Source organism: Nannobrachium achirus (genome assembly GCF_963921795.1).
Source record: "Nannobrachium achirus genome assembly, chromosome: 1".
NCBI classification, from domain to species: domain Eukaryota; kingdom Metazoa; phylum Chordata; class Actinopteri; order Myctophiformes; family Myctophidae; genus Nannobrachium; species Nannobrachium achirus.
In genome coordinates, this window is record NC_137810.1 from 35,037,415 (window position 1) to 35,054,246 (window position 16,832).

At 43.0% G+C, this 16,832-nt stretch overlaps 1 protein-coding gene across 1 annotated transcript in view; it reads right to left on the minus strand.

Annotated features, from left to right (window-relative positions):
* Nucleotides 1-2,974: 2,974 nt before the first annotated feature.
* Nucleotides 2,975-16,832, minus strand: part of psmd1 (proteasome 26S subunit, non-ATPase 1) — a 59,106-nt gene continuing 45,248 nt past the window's right edge. Inside the window, exons 20-25 of the mRNA XM_080735545.1 lie at nucleotides 12,837-13,006; nucleotides 11,735-11,827; nucleotides 10,159-10,245; nucleotides 7,332-7,619; nucleotides 4,211-4,362; nucleotides 2,975-3,175 (exon numbers count right to left, since the gene is read on the minus strand). Coding sequence (XP_080591671.1) covers nucleotides 4,216-4,362; nucleotides 7,332-7,619; nucleotides 10,159-10,245; nucleotides 11,735-11,827; nucleotides 12,837-13,006 — 785 coding nt within the window. The 3' untranslated portion in view covers nucleotides 2,975-3,175; nucleotides 4,211-4,215. The remainder of the gene's footprint in view (nucleotides 3,176-4,210; nucleotides 4,363-7,331; nucleotides 7,620-10,158; nucleotides 10,246-11,734; nucleotides 11,828-12,836; nucleotides 13,007-16,832) is intronic.

Below are 16,832 nucleotides of genomic sequence, written 5' to 3' on the forward strand. Positions count from 1 at the left end.
TAAAAAGACTTGTCTTTAGTTCTACTGGATCTCTTCTCCACTAGTCCCTCCCTAACATTTTAGTCTAGATTTGTATGCCTATATTTAGTCATAGTCATCATAGCTTAGTTTTTATTTACTTTTTGTCAGCGAAAAAAGGTTGTCGACCCAAGTTTTCCGTCAGTTTTAGTCAACGAAATGAACGCTGACATCATTGAGTCCAAATGAATGTCAACAGAGGTCATTACTGCAGAGATTGAAAGGAGCAGCTGAACGGCATGTTGATGATGTTATCCTCCTCGGTTCTGCTTCACTTTGCTTCACACAGCTCCTCGTGGGAGGTCCCTACCGGTGTGTATCTTTTAGCCTTAGAGAAATATCAGGACATTTATGAGGAACATGCTACTTCAGCCAAGAACCACAATATATCCCGTCCCGGTTAATATCTGAGGTCGCATCCAGAGTCAAAACAGTCTGCCCTTCACAGAGTTCCATCACGGACCAGCAGCGCATCACTCGCTGGCCTATAAGTCAAGCTAACACTCTGTGGAGCCTTGACCTCCGTTCTACTGGCCTGTGGCTGTACACTCACCCCTGACTCAGTCCACAGATAACTGCCCTGGCCAGATGCAATGTGGTGGGTGTGCTTGTTTAGCTTTAAACTCAAAGCGGCAGCGGTTGGTTTATCTCGCCACGCTTTCATCAAGGCTACTCATCGCCACGGCTGCAGCCTGAATATACAGGCGTCTGAGGCGATGACTGCATGGCTGAGGGTATGTGCTCACATGTACCCATCAACTCTTCCTTCTTTCCTTCAATCACCTCCTCCTTTTGCCTCAGCGGTTGTTTTGTTGGTTTCCCGACAGACATTGGAGACAGCGCTCCAGTGGCTGGCTTTAACTGCTCTCCAGAGTCCATGGCTAGCTTGGCATTTCTGACAGAGTGCCACAAGAGACATTTTTGCCATGTATGGCGTTGTTCGAAAAAGCCTCTGGGGAAAGTGACGGCTGAGCATTTTTGTTCACACTTCCTAAAAAGCAGAGGAGGCTTTATAGGGAAGCAGGTTGAGGGGGTAACTGGGAGGTCACACACCTGTATTTGGACTATAGGCCTTCAGAAGTCAATGTGGCATCATTCAAATTCCTGATGTGTTATTTAAATGGAAAGAATGTTAATGCAAAGTCAGTTGAATTAGCCATTGTAAACCTGCAGACTGATTTTGATAGGTTTCAATTGTCCCTAATAAATCACAAGCTGGCCTTGAACTCTAAAAAGACTTGCCTACATCTTTATGCCCAAGACAAATGGAATAAACTCCAGGACTCTCTGAAACTGGATGAACTGGTCTTTATAGAGACATTTAGGGTACTGCTTGAGGATGCATTATACTAGTAAGACACCTCAGGGCGACATGCGACCTTGAGGTCGCGCCAATTCTTGGTCATCTGGCCAGTGTATCGGACCAGTTACCCATGGAGACCCCTGCATGATAGTCAACAATGTTATGTCAAAACATGCCCATATACTGTATGGTCATTACCAAATATGGGCATTCCCAGATATGTCCTTAATATTGATGACATTGGGACAGGGATCTCCATATGGGCATAAAACGTATGTTAATTAGTAAAGCCAAGCGGGGCCTTGGCGAGTTAGGGCCTGGGTTTGATGCCTGGGGATCCCCATATATGAGCATAAGGGGGTACCCTAACAGGGCATCATGGACTTAATATTAACGTTTTCAGGGAAGGTAGGGTATAAATCAAAGTAAAGCAGGCTCTTGGCCTGGGATCGATGACATCAGAAATCTCCATATATGGGCATAAAAGGGATTTTGTTTCTGTGAATGACCATAAATGGACTTTTTATTTTATCCTTTGTTAATATGTATCCATTAATTTACAATATGTTATGCCCAAACATGGAGATCCCTATGAACCAGCCACACAGATATGGGCCATGCCTTTGCCATCTGGCCAGTGATATATATCAATGACATCAGGGATCTTCATACTGTATATGGGCATAAAAGGGAGGCGATGTCATAGTATGGATATCCAGGGTTTGATCTTTGATGAGGTGATGTCACGTGACATCACTTCCTGTTAATTTCTCATGGTATACTGCGACCTTCGGTCGCAACAAGGACTGCACCTGCTTTATGTGGCCCTTACTGTATGTGTATTGTTTTAAAATGTTTTATGTTGTTCTCAGGGCGTCCTTGCATAAGAGAGCGTGCTCTCAATGGTCTTCCCTGATTAAAGTTGAGTTGAGTATCATGTCAGTATCTCTGTTTCAACCTGTCATGGAGTATGGTAACAAGCCACACAATATTCAAAATATGTTTTCCAGAGACAAATCAGGAGGTAATCTTAATTCTTTTACATTTCTCTGTCCCAGGCAGCAACACATTCTGGGGGATCTCGCAACAGTAATCACAGGACGTTCATGAGATTTGCTATCAGCGCCCACTTAGACCATTTGTAGGATTTGTGGTGGGTATGTTGTATCTTCATAATTTAAACATATTTGTTTCAGCCTGTCATGATCTGTCCATTTATCATTTTACTCTGTTTAAAACGGTCATGGATAGTCTGATGTTTTACTCTGTTTCAACCAGTCATTGTTGATGAGTCTATCGTCTGGTGTCTCACTCATACGGACATGATACTGCCCACCATACTGACATATGACACAATCCATGATACTGACATTTCCCCATAACCAGCATCATCTTCTCTGACCAGGACCTTCCCCCTTTCATCTGTCCTCACCACCAGGATGGACCCCCACATTAAACACATACTTAATATGGGCTTTTGGGAGTTCAACAGGAGTGTCGTTGTAGATAGCAGGGAGGAATCACTACAGCAGCAGCTGCTGGTATACAATAAGTGCTGAAAATGTAAACCAATGGAAATGTACAGGATTAGAGGAGGATTACAACCAGTGCAAAATGGCAACTCAAATAAACACATGACAACCAGCCTTCCAATATACATTTTTTATTGTACCAACAGAAACTTTGACCATCTTAAACAAATAGAATGTAAAACATTCCCTGCCTGACAAAGTAGGAGCCAGTACAGGGAGGCAACATGTAGGCCTATGAGAAAGGAGGGATAGGGGAAGTGAATGGATAGATAAGATGCAAAACGGGGAACACATGCTGAAATATCAGGTTCGGAGACGCCACCTGAGGAACAGAAAGAACACCAGTCAGATAAATAGTCAAATCTAACAAGAGTCTCATTTATAAGAAACTTAAAAAATTCTACACTTTTCCAGACCTCAATCTTTCTCTGAAATCAGATTTAATCACTAGTTGCACTATAACTCTCGCTACCACGCCATAAACACTTTTACGATTATACCAATTTAAACCATTTTTTAAACTAGGGGAATCATTTTGGAGATGCACGGCACCAGTGGTTCCGGTCACCTGATGACTACAACCCACCACAAGATGACGTAAAGTTATTTCCGCTCCCGACCGGAAACATCAACCCGAATGGTATTGATCCCAGGCTAGGTATATTTAAAGTGAACCCGTTATTACAAGCTTCAAGTGCACAAGACACAGCAGCAGAACCAGCTCCTTCACTAGCAACGTCTGTCCAGAGGCACTGCAAACTCCTAAAGGCATGACAAACTATGTAACAATGCTTAATTTGGTTTCCGACACCTCATCCCTCTCATCACACATCACTGAGCTTCTGCATGGGAGGTAGGTGATGCCAGTCCAACATAAACACCAACGGATGCCAGACTTCATTAAGCAACAAGCTTTGTTGGTGAGTGCACAGCACAGAGGGCTCGCCCTCAGAGCTAGCGTTTAGAGATGCCAGGAATGTTTACATTCCTCAGGTAGTGATGGGTGAAACTGGGTCAGGTTTGGAACAGAGGGTGTGCAATGTACTATTATACGGTTTGTCTTATCTCTGGACCAATCTGAATGGATAGTTTGCCCGTCAAGACTGCAGGACTGCCATTACATCATGGTAACCACGTAAGCCCTAATAATAATAATAATACATAATGCTGCTTTAACCCAATAAAGAGCAAGCATCTGTTATTTTAGATTTTAGCGTTGGCTATTCAAAAATAGCAGCTATACAAGCTCACTTCGTGAATAATTTTGAAAGTGTGTGAAAAGTTATCGGTTGTAAAAATGGGTTTGTTATATTTTCCGTTCATTGGCCAGCCCTATGAGGGTGTGTGCGACACGTGCCTTTTTCACTCGTCGATGTACTCAAATGGCTCTGGGGGCTCCGGCTCTTGCTCCTCCTCCTCGATTTTGGGGCCGTGGGCGGAGACTGGCTCCACTAGCTCCTCCTCCTCTTCGCTAGTGTCTCTCATGATGATTATTCCACCCGTGGTCAGCTGGTAGACAAGGAATAAACACCAATTATTATGTCAGTTACACAGGAGAGGTTACACCAATGTCAAGTAGGAGTGCAGGAAAAAATCGATTCTCATTTAAAAAAAAAAAACGATTTTTTATGTTGTGTTTGTACAAGTTAAAAGAATGTGTGAAACTAAAATAAATCAGACATGTTGTGTTACATTATTGCAATAAGTTGAAAAAACCTTTACATTTATAAAAGCTACGTAAATGTACACTACTTTCATGCCAGCAGACTGGAGTAGATCTTGATATCCTATGAATTGAATCGAGAATCGTTTTGAATCAAAAATTGTATTTAAATCGGAAAATAATCGTTTCTGAATCGAATCGTTTGGATTGTAAAGAATCGAGAAAAAATATCCCCAAGTGTCCCCAAGAATCGATTCTGAATCGAATCGTGGGATACCCAAAGATTCGCAGCCCTAATGCCAAGACGTACGTTAAGTATTTTGTCGTTTTGTCAAGTGACCCTTGTCGGTGACACTTAACGTTATATAAATTAACCTTTCATCTAAAATGTAAAAAGTACATAGCCAGACATGGTAAAGCAATAATGCATCACTTCCCAACTTTGCCTAACTACACAATCAAAAAAAGTATTTAACGTGGAGCACACAAATGGAATTTGTCCATTTGGTTCCATGGGTACACTGTTCAGCGTTACATTAAGACTAAGAATTTTACTGCGTAATGTTTTGGCTCCCAGGCAGTGGAACACGCTGCATCCACAGTTGTCCAACTCTCCCCCGCTCTCAACATGGGACTTGTGCTTGCTTATGCAATAGCTGGAAAAATGTAGGTATTCACATGGGGCATAGAGCAGCATACACTACCATGACTCAGCCCCATAGAGAGGAACAAAGAGAGAGAGAGAGAGATGCATCCCAGCAAGTATGCATACCAAATAGAAATAGATTCATCTGTGACATCATGGGTTCAACTCTGGTTCAAATGCTGTGTTGCACGTCACGCCCCCCGCTATACCAGGTCTTTCCTGTCATTTTATAAACCATTGGATTATGTGTGTGTACACACAGAGTTGAAGTTCAGTGGGGAACAAGAGAGGGGAACAAGAGACCTGTTCCTAATGATCAGATCTTCATCGTTTCCGCTTGATTTAATTTTATACTGCCATGCACATTTTACTTGAATTAGGTAGTGACCCATAATAACACATTTAGAGTCGACTGACTTCTCTACAACCAAGTGATCAGTAAAGATAGCAAAGCTTAGTTTTTAACAGAAAAAAAAGACCTGTCAGATCCAACTTTAAATTGAGTCTGTAATTTATGGTGAGATTTCTGTCTCATAATGCAAAGCGTGTCTGTTTATTTTAATAATATAATTGTATAATCTTACAATAAATGTAAGAAGTCTCGGCATGCGTGCGTGTGTGCGTGTATGTAATCCGCGTATCTCGAGAACCGTTCGTCCCACCAGCTTCAGATTCGGCACGCGCGTTCCCCGCCGCGGCACCAAGTGCAGTGCCCGGCCTCAACCCGACCCGATGTGCGGTTTTCCGGAACGGGCGCGAAACGTTCAGAATCTCTGTGTGCGGAGGCTCCGACATCGGCTCCGACATCACGTACGCTACATGAGTCAACATAAAATATCTGTGAGTGTGTATGTATGTATGTATGTAATCCGCGTATCTCGAGAACCGTTTGTGCATAAAATGGACGCAGACAAGACAGATACAGATATCTCCATATATGGGCATAAATGGACACAGGCAAACAGATGGTCAAAACGGGTCCTATGACAACAGGTATAAAGGGGTTTGCATTACACAGACTCTGTTTTGTTGATGTCTGACATCAGGGTTTTCTGGAATCGGCATAAAAGGCTCCGACATCACGTACGCCACATGAGTCAATACAGACTTCGGCACGCACGTTCTCGCCGCAGCAGGTAGTGCAGTGCCCGGCCTCGACCCGACCCGATATGTGGTTTTCCGGAACCGGCGTGAAAGGTTCAGAATCTCCGTGTGCAGAGCTGATGTCTGACATCAGGGTTTTCCCGGAACCGGCACTGTTCACAAAGATCTCCATATATGGGCATAAAATGGACGCAGACAGATAGAGATATCTCCATATATTCTCCATATATGAGCATAAATGGACACAGGCAAACAGATGGTCAAAACTATGACAACAGGTATCATGGGGTTTGCATTACACAGACTTCGGCATGCGCGTTCCCCACCGCAGCAGGGAGTGCAGTGCCCAGCCTCTACCCGACCCGATACGCGAAAGGTTCAGAATCTCCGTATGCAGAGCTGATGTCTGACATCAGGGTTTTCCCGGAACCGGCACTGTGTTCACAGAGATCTCCATATATGGGCATAAATGGACACAGGCAAACAAATGGTCAAAACGGGTCCTATGACAACAGGTATAATGGGGGTTTGCATTAAAGGGTGGGGCATTCATTCCCTATTTACATCGTTCCCGAGTAGGCCGGTCCCCGACTAGACGCTCAGCTGCAGAAGACAGTCAGTCAGTGATGTTAACTAAACAATGATTTTGTTTATATGAAAATATTATAATTCTTATCACACACCACATGAACTATTGTAACTAATTTTTTCTTTTTTTTTTTTTAATAAAAAATTATCATTTGTGGTACTTGATTTAATTGATTAGTTTAATTAGCCGTTGCACCCCTAATACACACATCTCTATACGTGTCTGATGGTGGTAGGCCTCTGAAAATCATAGCATTTTTGTTTAGTTGCAGTATTTTGATGCTTTATTATTTAGTTTTTGATGATGAAGGGCTGGTAGTGGCAGGTCTCACAGTAATGATCCTATCAGACTAACGTACCGGTTTGAAGGGCTGGTAGCAGCAGGTCTCACAGTAATGATCCTATCAGACTAACGTACCGGTTTGAAGGGCTGGTAGCAGCAGGTCTCACAGTAATGATCCTATCAGACTAACGTACCGGTTTGAAGGGCTGGTAGCGGCAGGTCTCCGGCATGTTGAGGACTTTGAGCTGGGCTGGCATCACCCTGGCCGGGTTCTCCAACAGCTGGAAGTTGGGCTCTGGCTCTTTCTTCTTCTCTTTTTCCTTTTCTTTTTCTTTCTCCTTTTCCTTCTCCTTGTCCTTCTCCTTCTCCTTCTCATCGTCCTTTTTGTCGTCTTTTTTGTCGTCTTTTTTGTCGTCCTTTTTGTCGTCCTTTTTGTCGTCTTTTTTGTCATCTTTTTTATCCTTCTCAGCCTCCTGCACCTCCTGTGTCAACCAAACCAAAAAGAAAAGGTTTTCATGTGGTTGTTTATTGTTCTCTCATTATAAACGTGAGATCCCCCACCCCCTTCGATGTCACTTAAAGAGTTTATGGGTTATAAATATTGGGTTTCTCTGCTGTGATCTGTCATGGTGTCCTTGGTAGCGAGTGATTGGTTGGTCTACTGTACCTACATTGGGAATACTGGACTGGGAAATAAACAACATGTTGAAGGAAAAAAATTGCAGTTTCTAGTTGTTTTTATAAGAATCGATAACCACAGCAGCTCCACGTTTGAGCAATTGTATTGCTCTAAAGTTCGAAAACTTCCCCTAACAATCCTGATTTACACTCTGCTGAACTAAAGCTATAATTAAATTATGAATTGGGGAAACAGGATTTGAGTTTTATTTGCTCCTTGGAATGAGCTCTAGATCTCCCACAGCTGCCCTCCTGCTTGACCCTCTCCTTTGGCCTGCTGCTTGCTGCTATACCGTTTTCTTTGCCATGATCGTCGTCTACTGTTATGCTGATCATTACTTATAGTCCAGTCATTTTAGGCCAAAATTAGGCCAAACCTAGAACAAATTGCAATAGTAGCAAACTCAACTGATTTTGTATCCTCAATATGTCCTTAGTGAGGGAAAAAAAGTCCCAAGAAATCCCACCGGGGCAAAGTTTTGAAAACGACCTATCTACCTTCACTTACTATACACTACAATATAAAGGAAAAAATGACTGAAAAAAAATCTACTTTAAGTGGGATGTGAGGGGTCAAACTAGGGGTTTTTAATTATTCTGAATCCATTGCAATCATTTGTTTTGCACGAAAAACATTCCTTGGGCCAGAAATGGCCACTCAAAACGTCAATTTTCATCAATTTTCAGTCTTTTGGGGTCCGTTTTTAGCCCAAGGAATGTTTTTCATGCAAAACAAATGCTTGCAATGGATTCAGAATAATTAAAAACACCTAGTTTGACCCCTCATATCCCACTTAAAGCAGATTTTTTTTCAGTCATTTTTTCCGTTATATTGTAGTGTATAGTAATTGAAGGTAGGTAGGTCGTTTTCAAAACTTTGCCCCTATACAAAATCAGTTGAGTTTGCTACTATTGCAATTTGTTCTAGGTCTAACCCTAAAATGACTGGACTATTAAGAACTTGGAAGTCTTATACCAAAGAGAGAGGCGGGGGGTATTCATTACTGCATCATTTGGAGTATTGTCTGTAATGAAAAGCTGCGTCCAAACACATGATTGGACACCATCAGGTTAGACCAAGGACTTCTCCATAACCTGGCCAAGGAATGAGACCTGGTGAAATGTGAACTCAGCGACCCGGTCTGTCTGACCCCCAGAGTCAAGCCAAATAAATCAAAACATCTGTGATGTGAGGTGGTCTGGACAGCTCCAGGCCCCGTCTCTCAGCACCAGGCCTGGAACCTAGCATGGTGGAGCTACTCAAAAACGCACTGCTTAACGTCCCGACAAACTGGTCCACTGAAAGCTACACTGGAGCTGGGCTGACAGCAGCTGTCCATTGTGTGTGAGGGAACTAGCTGAGCCTCCCAGCGGATCTGAGGGCAGTTAAATGGGTAGGATGCTTTTACAGCATGTCTGAAGACCTACCCTTTTAACATCAGACTTTACCCAGGAATAGTTCAAGTGATGCCTAAACTTGGTTTCCCTTTTATCTACCTGCAACTTTATTATTTACTGCTCCTATTTTATTTGTTTCTCAATCGATTTTGCTGTTTTGTTTTAGTGAAACCTTACTTCTTATGTGTGCATTCACTTTATCCTTCTCTGTGTTCTGCTGTATTTTAACAGCATGAAATGTGCCTTGTGATTTAAGATTGACTGTGCATAAGTGTTTGTACAGTATGTACTGTATGTGTGTGGTGTGTGTGTGTGTGTGTGTGTGTGTGTGTGTGTGTGTGTGTGTGTGTGTGTGTGTGTGTGTCAGGAAATACACAAAAATCAGTGAGCACTTCAGTTCGCCAGTGAGTGGGTGTGCCATTTTTTTGTGGAGTCCAGCAGGGGCAATCTGGTGCGTAGTGGTTGAGATACTGCCACCAGCTATGAACCACAATATAATCTTGAACAAATTACCACCAGGCAGACACATATGGCAAGAGATAAATGCTGTTGCAAGTTGTCTGTAATGGGAAAGATTTTCCAGTTTTACAAGCCAGTTATCCAGGTAACCTATTGCACTGTAGAAAACTTAACTGGGTGATGAAACAGTCGGTGGCTTATAAACTTGAAGAAGAAGCACCCACTGTGACCAGTATACAAACAAAAGCTACTTCCTAACCTTTCATTACTACACAAACTGAAGACTTTCACTGATGTGAAAAACAATAAAACAAACAAACTACCAAATAAAATGCTAAACTAAAGGTGCTGGGTGGAAGGAAGAGGTTGGCTGGAGAGCTTTGTGGTTGGCTGGAGATGTGTGAGGGGTGTGTGTGTGTGTGTGTGTGTGTGTGTGTGTGTGTGTGTGTGTGTGTGTGTGTGTTCTGATCATGTGTCATCACTCACCACTTCCATTTTTTCCTCTTCTTTCTCTTTCTTCTCCTTTTCCTTCTTCTTGGCTTTAGCTGTGATGGAGAGAACAGCAGTAGATACCTGGTAGACAGAGGAGACAATAAGAAAGGAAAAGAGCTTTAGCTGTGATGGAGAGAACAGCAGTAGATATCTGGTAGACAGAGGAGACAATAAGAAAGGAAAAGAGCTTTAGCTGTGATGGAGAGAACAGCAGTAGATATCTGGTAGGCAGAAGAGACAATAAGAAAGACAAAGAGTTATGAGAAAGTGAACGTAATTTCCTGCTCTTATTATTTTAGACTATAAGAGTGACCTGCATTAACACCTTCTAAGCCTGGTCGTACTCCCTCGGACTTCCTACTGGGTCCAATCAGCCACACGTCTATTCCCGGACTTTTGATATAAATGATAATAATCAAAAAAAAAAACATCGGCCTTTCTTCTCTGTGTCTTTTTGGAGCTATCTGAAACGGTTAATATCCTCTCACACTCATTTTCTGGGGCTGGGTGTGATACTCGTAATATCCAGCAGGCCGCGCCGTTGACTCACATTCTGGATGGATGGGTGTCCAGGAGTGGCCTCATACTCTCCACAGTGTTGAAACTCGACAAGAAGGACAAACAAGATGGCTGGTCTTTGTCTCTGTTCGTGGATCGCGGTTTCAATCACGTTCGGGCGCCGCTTCTCTATCGCTCCTTTCCCTGCTTCGCCGCACGTAAACGAATGGAATTGATCTCCCCTCCGCCTCGCCAAAGTAAGATCGCCGACCTCTGCAGGATGAATATGTACGCTGTATCGAGCACTCCATTACGTGTTGTTATCATGTGGGCTTTGTTTTTTTAAAACATGTTTGTAAATAAATGGCTTATTTCTTCGGCGCTACCTCTGTTCAGAGGGTTCTGCCGCGGCTTGCAACGTGTTAAGATATGTACGTAGTAGACAGGGATGTTGAAATAGTACAATTGGCCAAATGAATGAAGTTATGAAAACCTCAGAGGAAGCATTTAACTCATTTTGTGCTCCTGAAATTAACGGATTAAAATGTCCAGCGTGCCTCTTGCTTTCTCCATAAGCGGCCAGTCTCTTATTTTGAAGGCCAGAAGTCGATTGCGTAAACACTTCCGGTTTGACGTCATCACGTCATTCACCGGAATCGCTCGTCGTCAACATGCCGCTGTGTAATGGCGGATCGTTGCTTTTCAACATGTGTTTTATTAGCGAGAATCTACTGCCATCCTCCCCTTTGAAAGTGTTGTTTGGAGATAATGGACATTAAAGATGAGATTCCCCGTCTGCCTCAATGTTATGGGATTACTATTTTGTGCACGTGGATCCGTGATGATGATGAATCGGCGAGGGCGATTGTGCCAGGACCTTCTGCGCATCTACAGGGTAGGAGAACCGCCGTTACAGTAATATAGTACTTTTCACGAGTATACTCGGGATCGGCACCATATGATACTCGAGTATTTTTCACGAGTATTCTCGGGATTGGCTACAAATGAGTTAAATGCATCCAAATGCACAAATAAGTGAGATGACCACAACTGCAGAGTGATGTTTCATTACCTTCTCCTTCTCCTTCTCCTTGGGCACCTCCAGGGCCGGAGGGTAGGCGAAGGTGGAGGGCTTACAGTTAGAGCGATACTGGACCTTTGGCATCTGCAGGGATAGAAAGAAAACATTCAATTACATTTATATGTACTAAATAGTGGTCAGTTCCTTTTTAAAACCCTTCTTTAGGGATAATTTTTTGCACAATTGTATTTTATTTATTTTGCGTTTTATGGCTGTTCACTTGAGCATTTTATCGCAGTCAATGCCTGGGATCTTGGACTCATATATAATCATTCTGGGTTCTTCTCTACTGTCAACTAGTCCAAATATGCATCCATATACGGTCCAGTAAGCAGTATGTGTTTGCAGAGAGCCTTCTGATCACAGAGCAGCTAATCTTGCATCACAGTGGAAAGTCTGCTTTCCATTCCAATTTTTAACCAGTGCCATCTGATCCCTAGTCTGCCTAATACAGTACAAGACTCTATGTGCCTGGACTGGTGGAACAGGAAGAACATCAGGTTGATTCAATGCCAATGACAGTGCAACATGTTGGTAGTATCCACTACCAATAATGTCAGGGTAGAGGCAATGATTAGATTTTAATATAAAAATAGCCAGGAGTCTCATAGATCGCTGCTAACAAGGAAAGACAACAGTCTGAAAGCCATGCTGTTCTATGTGGATTAGAATGGCTGGAGGAAAGCCCTGCGGTGTGACAATGTCATACCTTCGTTATTGTCATATAGAATCCTTGGCTTTAAAATTGGCAAGAGCTAATTCTCTCCAAAGTCCCCAATGTGTCATGTTGATCCTGGCATCAGTGTATGTTCGTGTGGGGTCCAGCACCCCCGTCATCCTTGGTTGCCGTGTTCATAGATTTGCCTATGAAAAGGCTCATGTGTCCGGAGATGCAGTACATTTTTGGTTGTTGGTTGGTGCCATGATATTATGTGTACTTACAATCAAATGTGACTTACCTTTACAGCTCTGAACCCTCGCAATACATTTGGAGAATTTCACATGTGCAGTTTTAGGCACAAATACATGCACATAAATCTGTATGCATGCACGCACACGCATGCACATACACAGAGTGTAGGCAAGCACGTACCTTGAGGTCCTTGTTGAGTCCGATGATGGCGGTGGGTGTGAAGGCCAGTGACAGGAAATGGGAAAGGGGAAACCAGAACCAGAACTGTGTGAAGACCAGCAGACCAACTACTGACGGCATGTGTGTGTGGCCTGTCCTGGACTGAAGAGAGATGGTCACATTCCGTCCACCTAGGATGGCGAGAGAAAGAGAATGTGGATATTAGCTACAATATTATGACAATTTCTAGTCATTTATATCATTAGCCTCTATTACTTGACACAATTACCAACCAACATACAAAATATGAGTATAATACCAGAAGCCAGTTACGTCATCCATCAATAAACATTGTGCAGGAGGTTGAACCCAAGTCCATCAAGAGTAAAAATCACACCAGTGTGAACTGAGTGGTGGAGGCTGTGCACTGCTGGGTGAGTGGTGTGTGTGTGTGTGTGTGTGCGTGCGTGCGCTGCTCACCCAGGTGTGTGTGTGTGTGCGCGTGTGTGTATTGCAGTTGATGCTCAGGCTAGACTGATAGCAGCCTCTCTGGACACTCAGTGGTACTCAGGCTACACATTCTTCAGGCTACATACACGGACGGACGGACGCATACCCACACACACAGCCACGTATAGGAGCGGTCTACCACCGCTCAAAAATGGGAATGGGGAGGTTTAGTCTGCACTACCAGCTTGTATGCAAACAACCATCCTTGGAGCTAGGTCCATTTAGGTGTCTATCCCTTTCTGACAGTGGTGGAAAAAATATATATGTATATACCGTAAATTCTCTTATAGGAACCCGGGCTATTATTTGTCTCAAGAGTAGCGGGCACCAGGCTCTTGTTGGAAGCAGGACAGTATAAGAGACAAGGCTTTTATTCCTATTTCTCAAAAATATCAGAATGATTCAGATCAGATTTTTTTATTAGATACCGTATTTTTGGAAAAAAATATAAATATTATATATTATATATTAGGTTATTTATAAAGAAAAGCGTTTTTATTGGAAAATCATCATAGAAAGGCTCATACAGAGATAACATTCTGCTGTATTGTATTGCATTAACCAATTCATACTGAAAATCAGCTCCTCATAATGTGTATCAGAATAGAATACAGTCCACACAGCATACTGCTGGGGAATAAAAAACACTACATTTCCCATCAAGCTCAGCGGCTCGTTTCGTCATTCAGATGCGACTCTCCCTGGTAAACAGGAACCACAGGATACAAGCATGGATACTAGTATAGCCGCATTAGCTTCATTGAGCTTCATTTACTGTTTGGATTAAACTTCCACGCTAAAGATCTCATGTGCGGCCGATGTTCGCGAGGACTACGCACACGCACGCGCCCCGGTAAGTTGCCAAAGTCATCCGTCTTTGCCAAACGGAACGTGAAATGAGCGGCGTCCAAATATCGCTGCGCAGTTTGTAGACAGTGTACGGTAAATCACCGTAACAGCTGGCTTGGGATGTGAGTGACAGTCAGACAGAGTGGAGAAAGGTACTCCTGAATGATACGTAACGTAAAAAAAAGAGGAAAAAGGAGGCTCTTATTGGAGCGTCGGCTCTTAATTACTTAATTCAATTGCGCACCCGGAAATTAAAGCAGGTCCGGTTCTTTATTAAATATAGGATATTATTAGAGCATTTACGGTAGTACTGTGCACACACACACACACGCACACGCGCACACACACACACACACACACACAACCAAATAGATTGTGAGAAAATTGAATCTCATTAAGATTTTGGGAGATTCACCGGTGCCAGTTTTCATCCTTTAACCACTTAAGCCGCATATCTTTCATTGAATGGAAATAGCAGATCTACTGTACAAGCACGTAATTGGATGCGTTCACTATTGTTATCACTTTATTTATTTTTTGTAACATTTTCACCTTTATAACCGTAAAAGCATCCATGTCATATTAGCTTTTTGCGTTAGCCATTCAAAAATTGCAGATATAAAAGCTTAACAGTACATCTGCTATTTTTCAACAACTACTGATTTTAGGAGGCATTTGTAGCAACGGACTTGAACTGAACCACATCTCTTCCCTCACTTTAACATGATCTGAAATGGGAGAAGTCAGCGCTGAGCTTACAGTGAAAGGCGGGCCTTAATGGGTGATCTTCAGGCCAAGCTACCCACTCAGGTTACCATTTGTCATCTACTGTATGACCTGCTATCTTAGTGAGATTACACAAGCAGAAACCCCCTCACTGAAAAGATCACTCGAACAATGACCTGCTAGTGCCAGAGATGCATAGATTGAAGACATTTACAGATAAAAGTGTGTGTGTGCTGTGCATGCACGTGTGTGCGTGTGTGTGTGTGTGTGTGTGTGTGTGTGTGTGTGTGTGTGTGTGTGTGTGTGTGTGTGTGTGTTTGAGAAAGACAGAGGGGAAAAATGTTTGAGTACATTACATGCAAGATAGATGATGGAGTGCGTGTGTGTGTGTGCACGCGCGTGCGCACACACGTGTCAGAGAGATGATTGAAGAGGAGGTGACGAGTAAGAGTCAAGCGTTGCAGCTAACAGTGAGACAATAAACAAGAGACCTCCCTTGACCTCCATGGGAGGGAACCACAGGGAGGGGAGGATGCCACCAATAAAACCAGGGTCAATCTGTCCCTTTTCATACTACTGTATATACACCCAGAAAACAGCAGGTTACTAGGGAGTCGCCAGGCTCCGGTCGACACCAATAGGTCTCACGTAACCATCGCCCAGTGGAAACGGCTTCCAATGCCAAATCTACACAGACAATAGGGCTTAAATCATTGTCTGTTTCCTCTCGCTTTCAGCCCGCTCTGACGTTCTGAGGTCATGGTAGGGAGGATTCCATGTGTGTGTGGGGGGGTGTGGTAAAGCGACTAGCTTTCCCACTGTAAACTTGCCTTGTTATTTTTCTGATTCTGTCATAACCTCGTGGTCTACAACAAACCTTTTGAATGCTAGTTAAGTGCACTACCTAGTCATTTAAATGTGTGTAGCCTTTGGTATTGGTCATTATTTTATGTCATTATGCATAATTTAAATATTCAGTCTAGTCACAAATAATACACAGTACAATTTGTTTGGCATTCTTTAATCTCTAAACATTAGCTCCAAACAAACACACCTTCCTTACCACCACCTGTTACAGCTCTGGTTTCCTAAAAGAGTCACACCTGTCTGCTCTGCTCTTTATATAGGGTGGAGGATGTAATTGGGTCATACCACTGGCCAGGGGTGTGTGCCTTTTTCTGTTTAAAGTTTTGCTTATATGTAAAGAATTGTGATGCTTCGAAACATGGTTTATGCTTACCTTAAACATGTTAATGATGTATGAGTGATTTGCTTTGAAATGTTTTCTTAGTTTGTTTCCCTTGTATTTAAAGGTGAGGGTCAATGGTGCCTTTGATTAAGGAGAGTTGGTTTCATCCAACAGGAGTGGTCCAACACTACTTAAGCTCATTGAATTGACATTGGTTCAGTCATTCTGGTTTTGTCTCTAGCACTAGAGAAGTAGGAGCACAATGCTCTGAGAGGGAGCTCTGCCCCTACTCTGTACTGAAGTCGGTCGCACTTGTACAGTTTGCCTGTTTGAAGGTATTTTGTGCTTTAGGCATAGTCCGTAATTTTTGAATTTTTGTCTATTACCTATTTTTTTCATTTTTGTCTATTTACGTTTTTGAACTTTATAACTTGCAAGAAGAAAATAAATTGGCGTCTTTGAAACCTTGGTTTGCTTTGTTCTGTACACCTGCCCTCATCCGAACGAACTCTTTTACACATGGTGGCAGTGGTGGGATGAGTGGCAAGCACAGGTGACAGAACCGCAAGACAACCACAAGACAGCAACCCAACTGAACAAACCAAGATGGTGACAACGCTGGTGAAGAGGAACCGGAGGAGGAGGAAGGAGCCACCGGTGGTGGACTGCCAGAGAGAGGTGGGGCACAATGCTGCTCAGAGCTCTGCCCCAACCCCTGATTGGATGGGTGCCATCACCAGAGA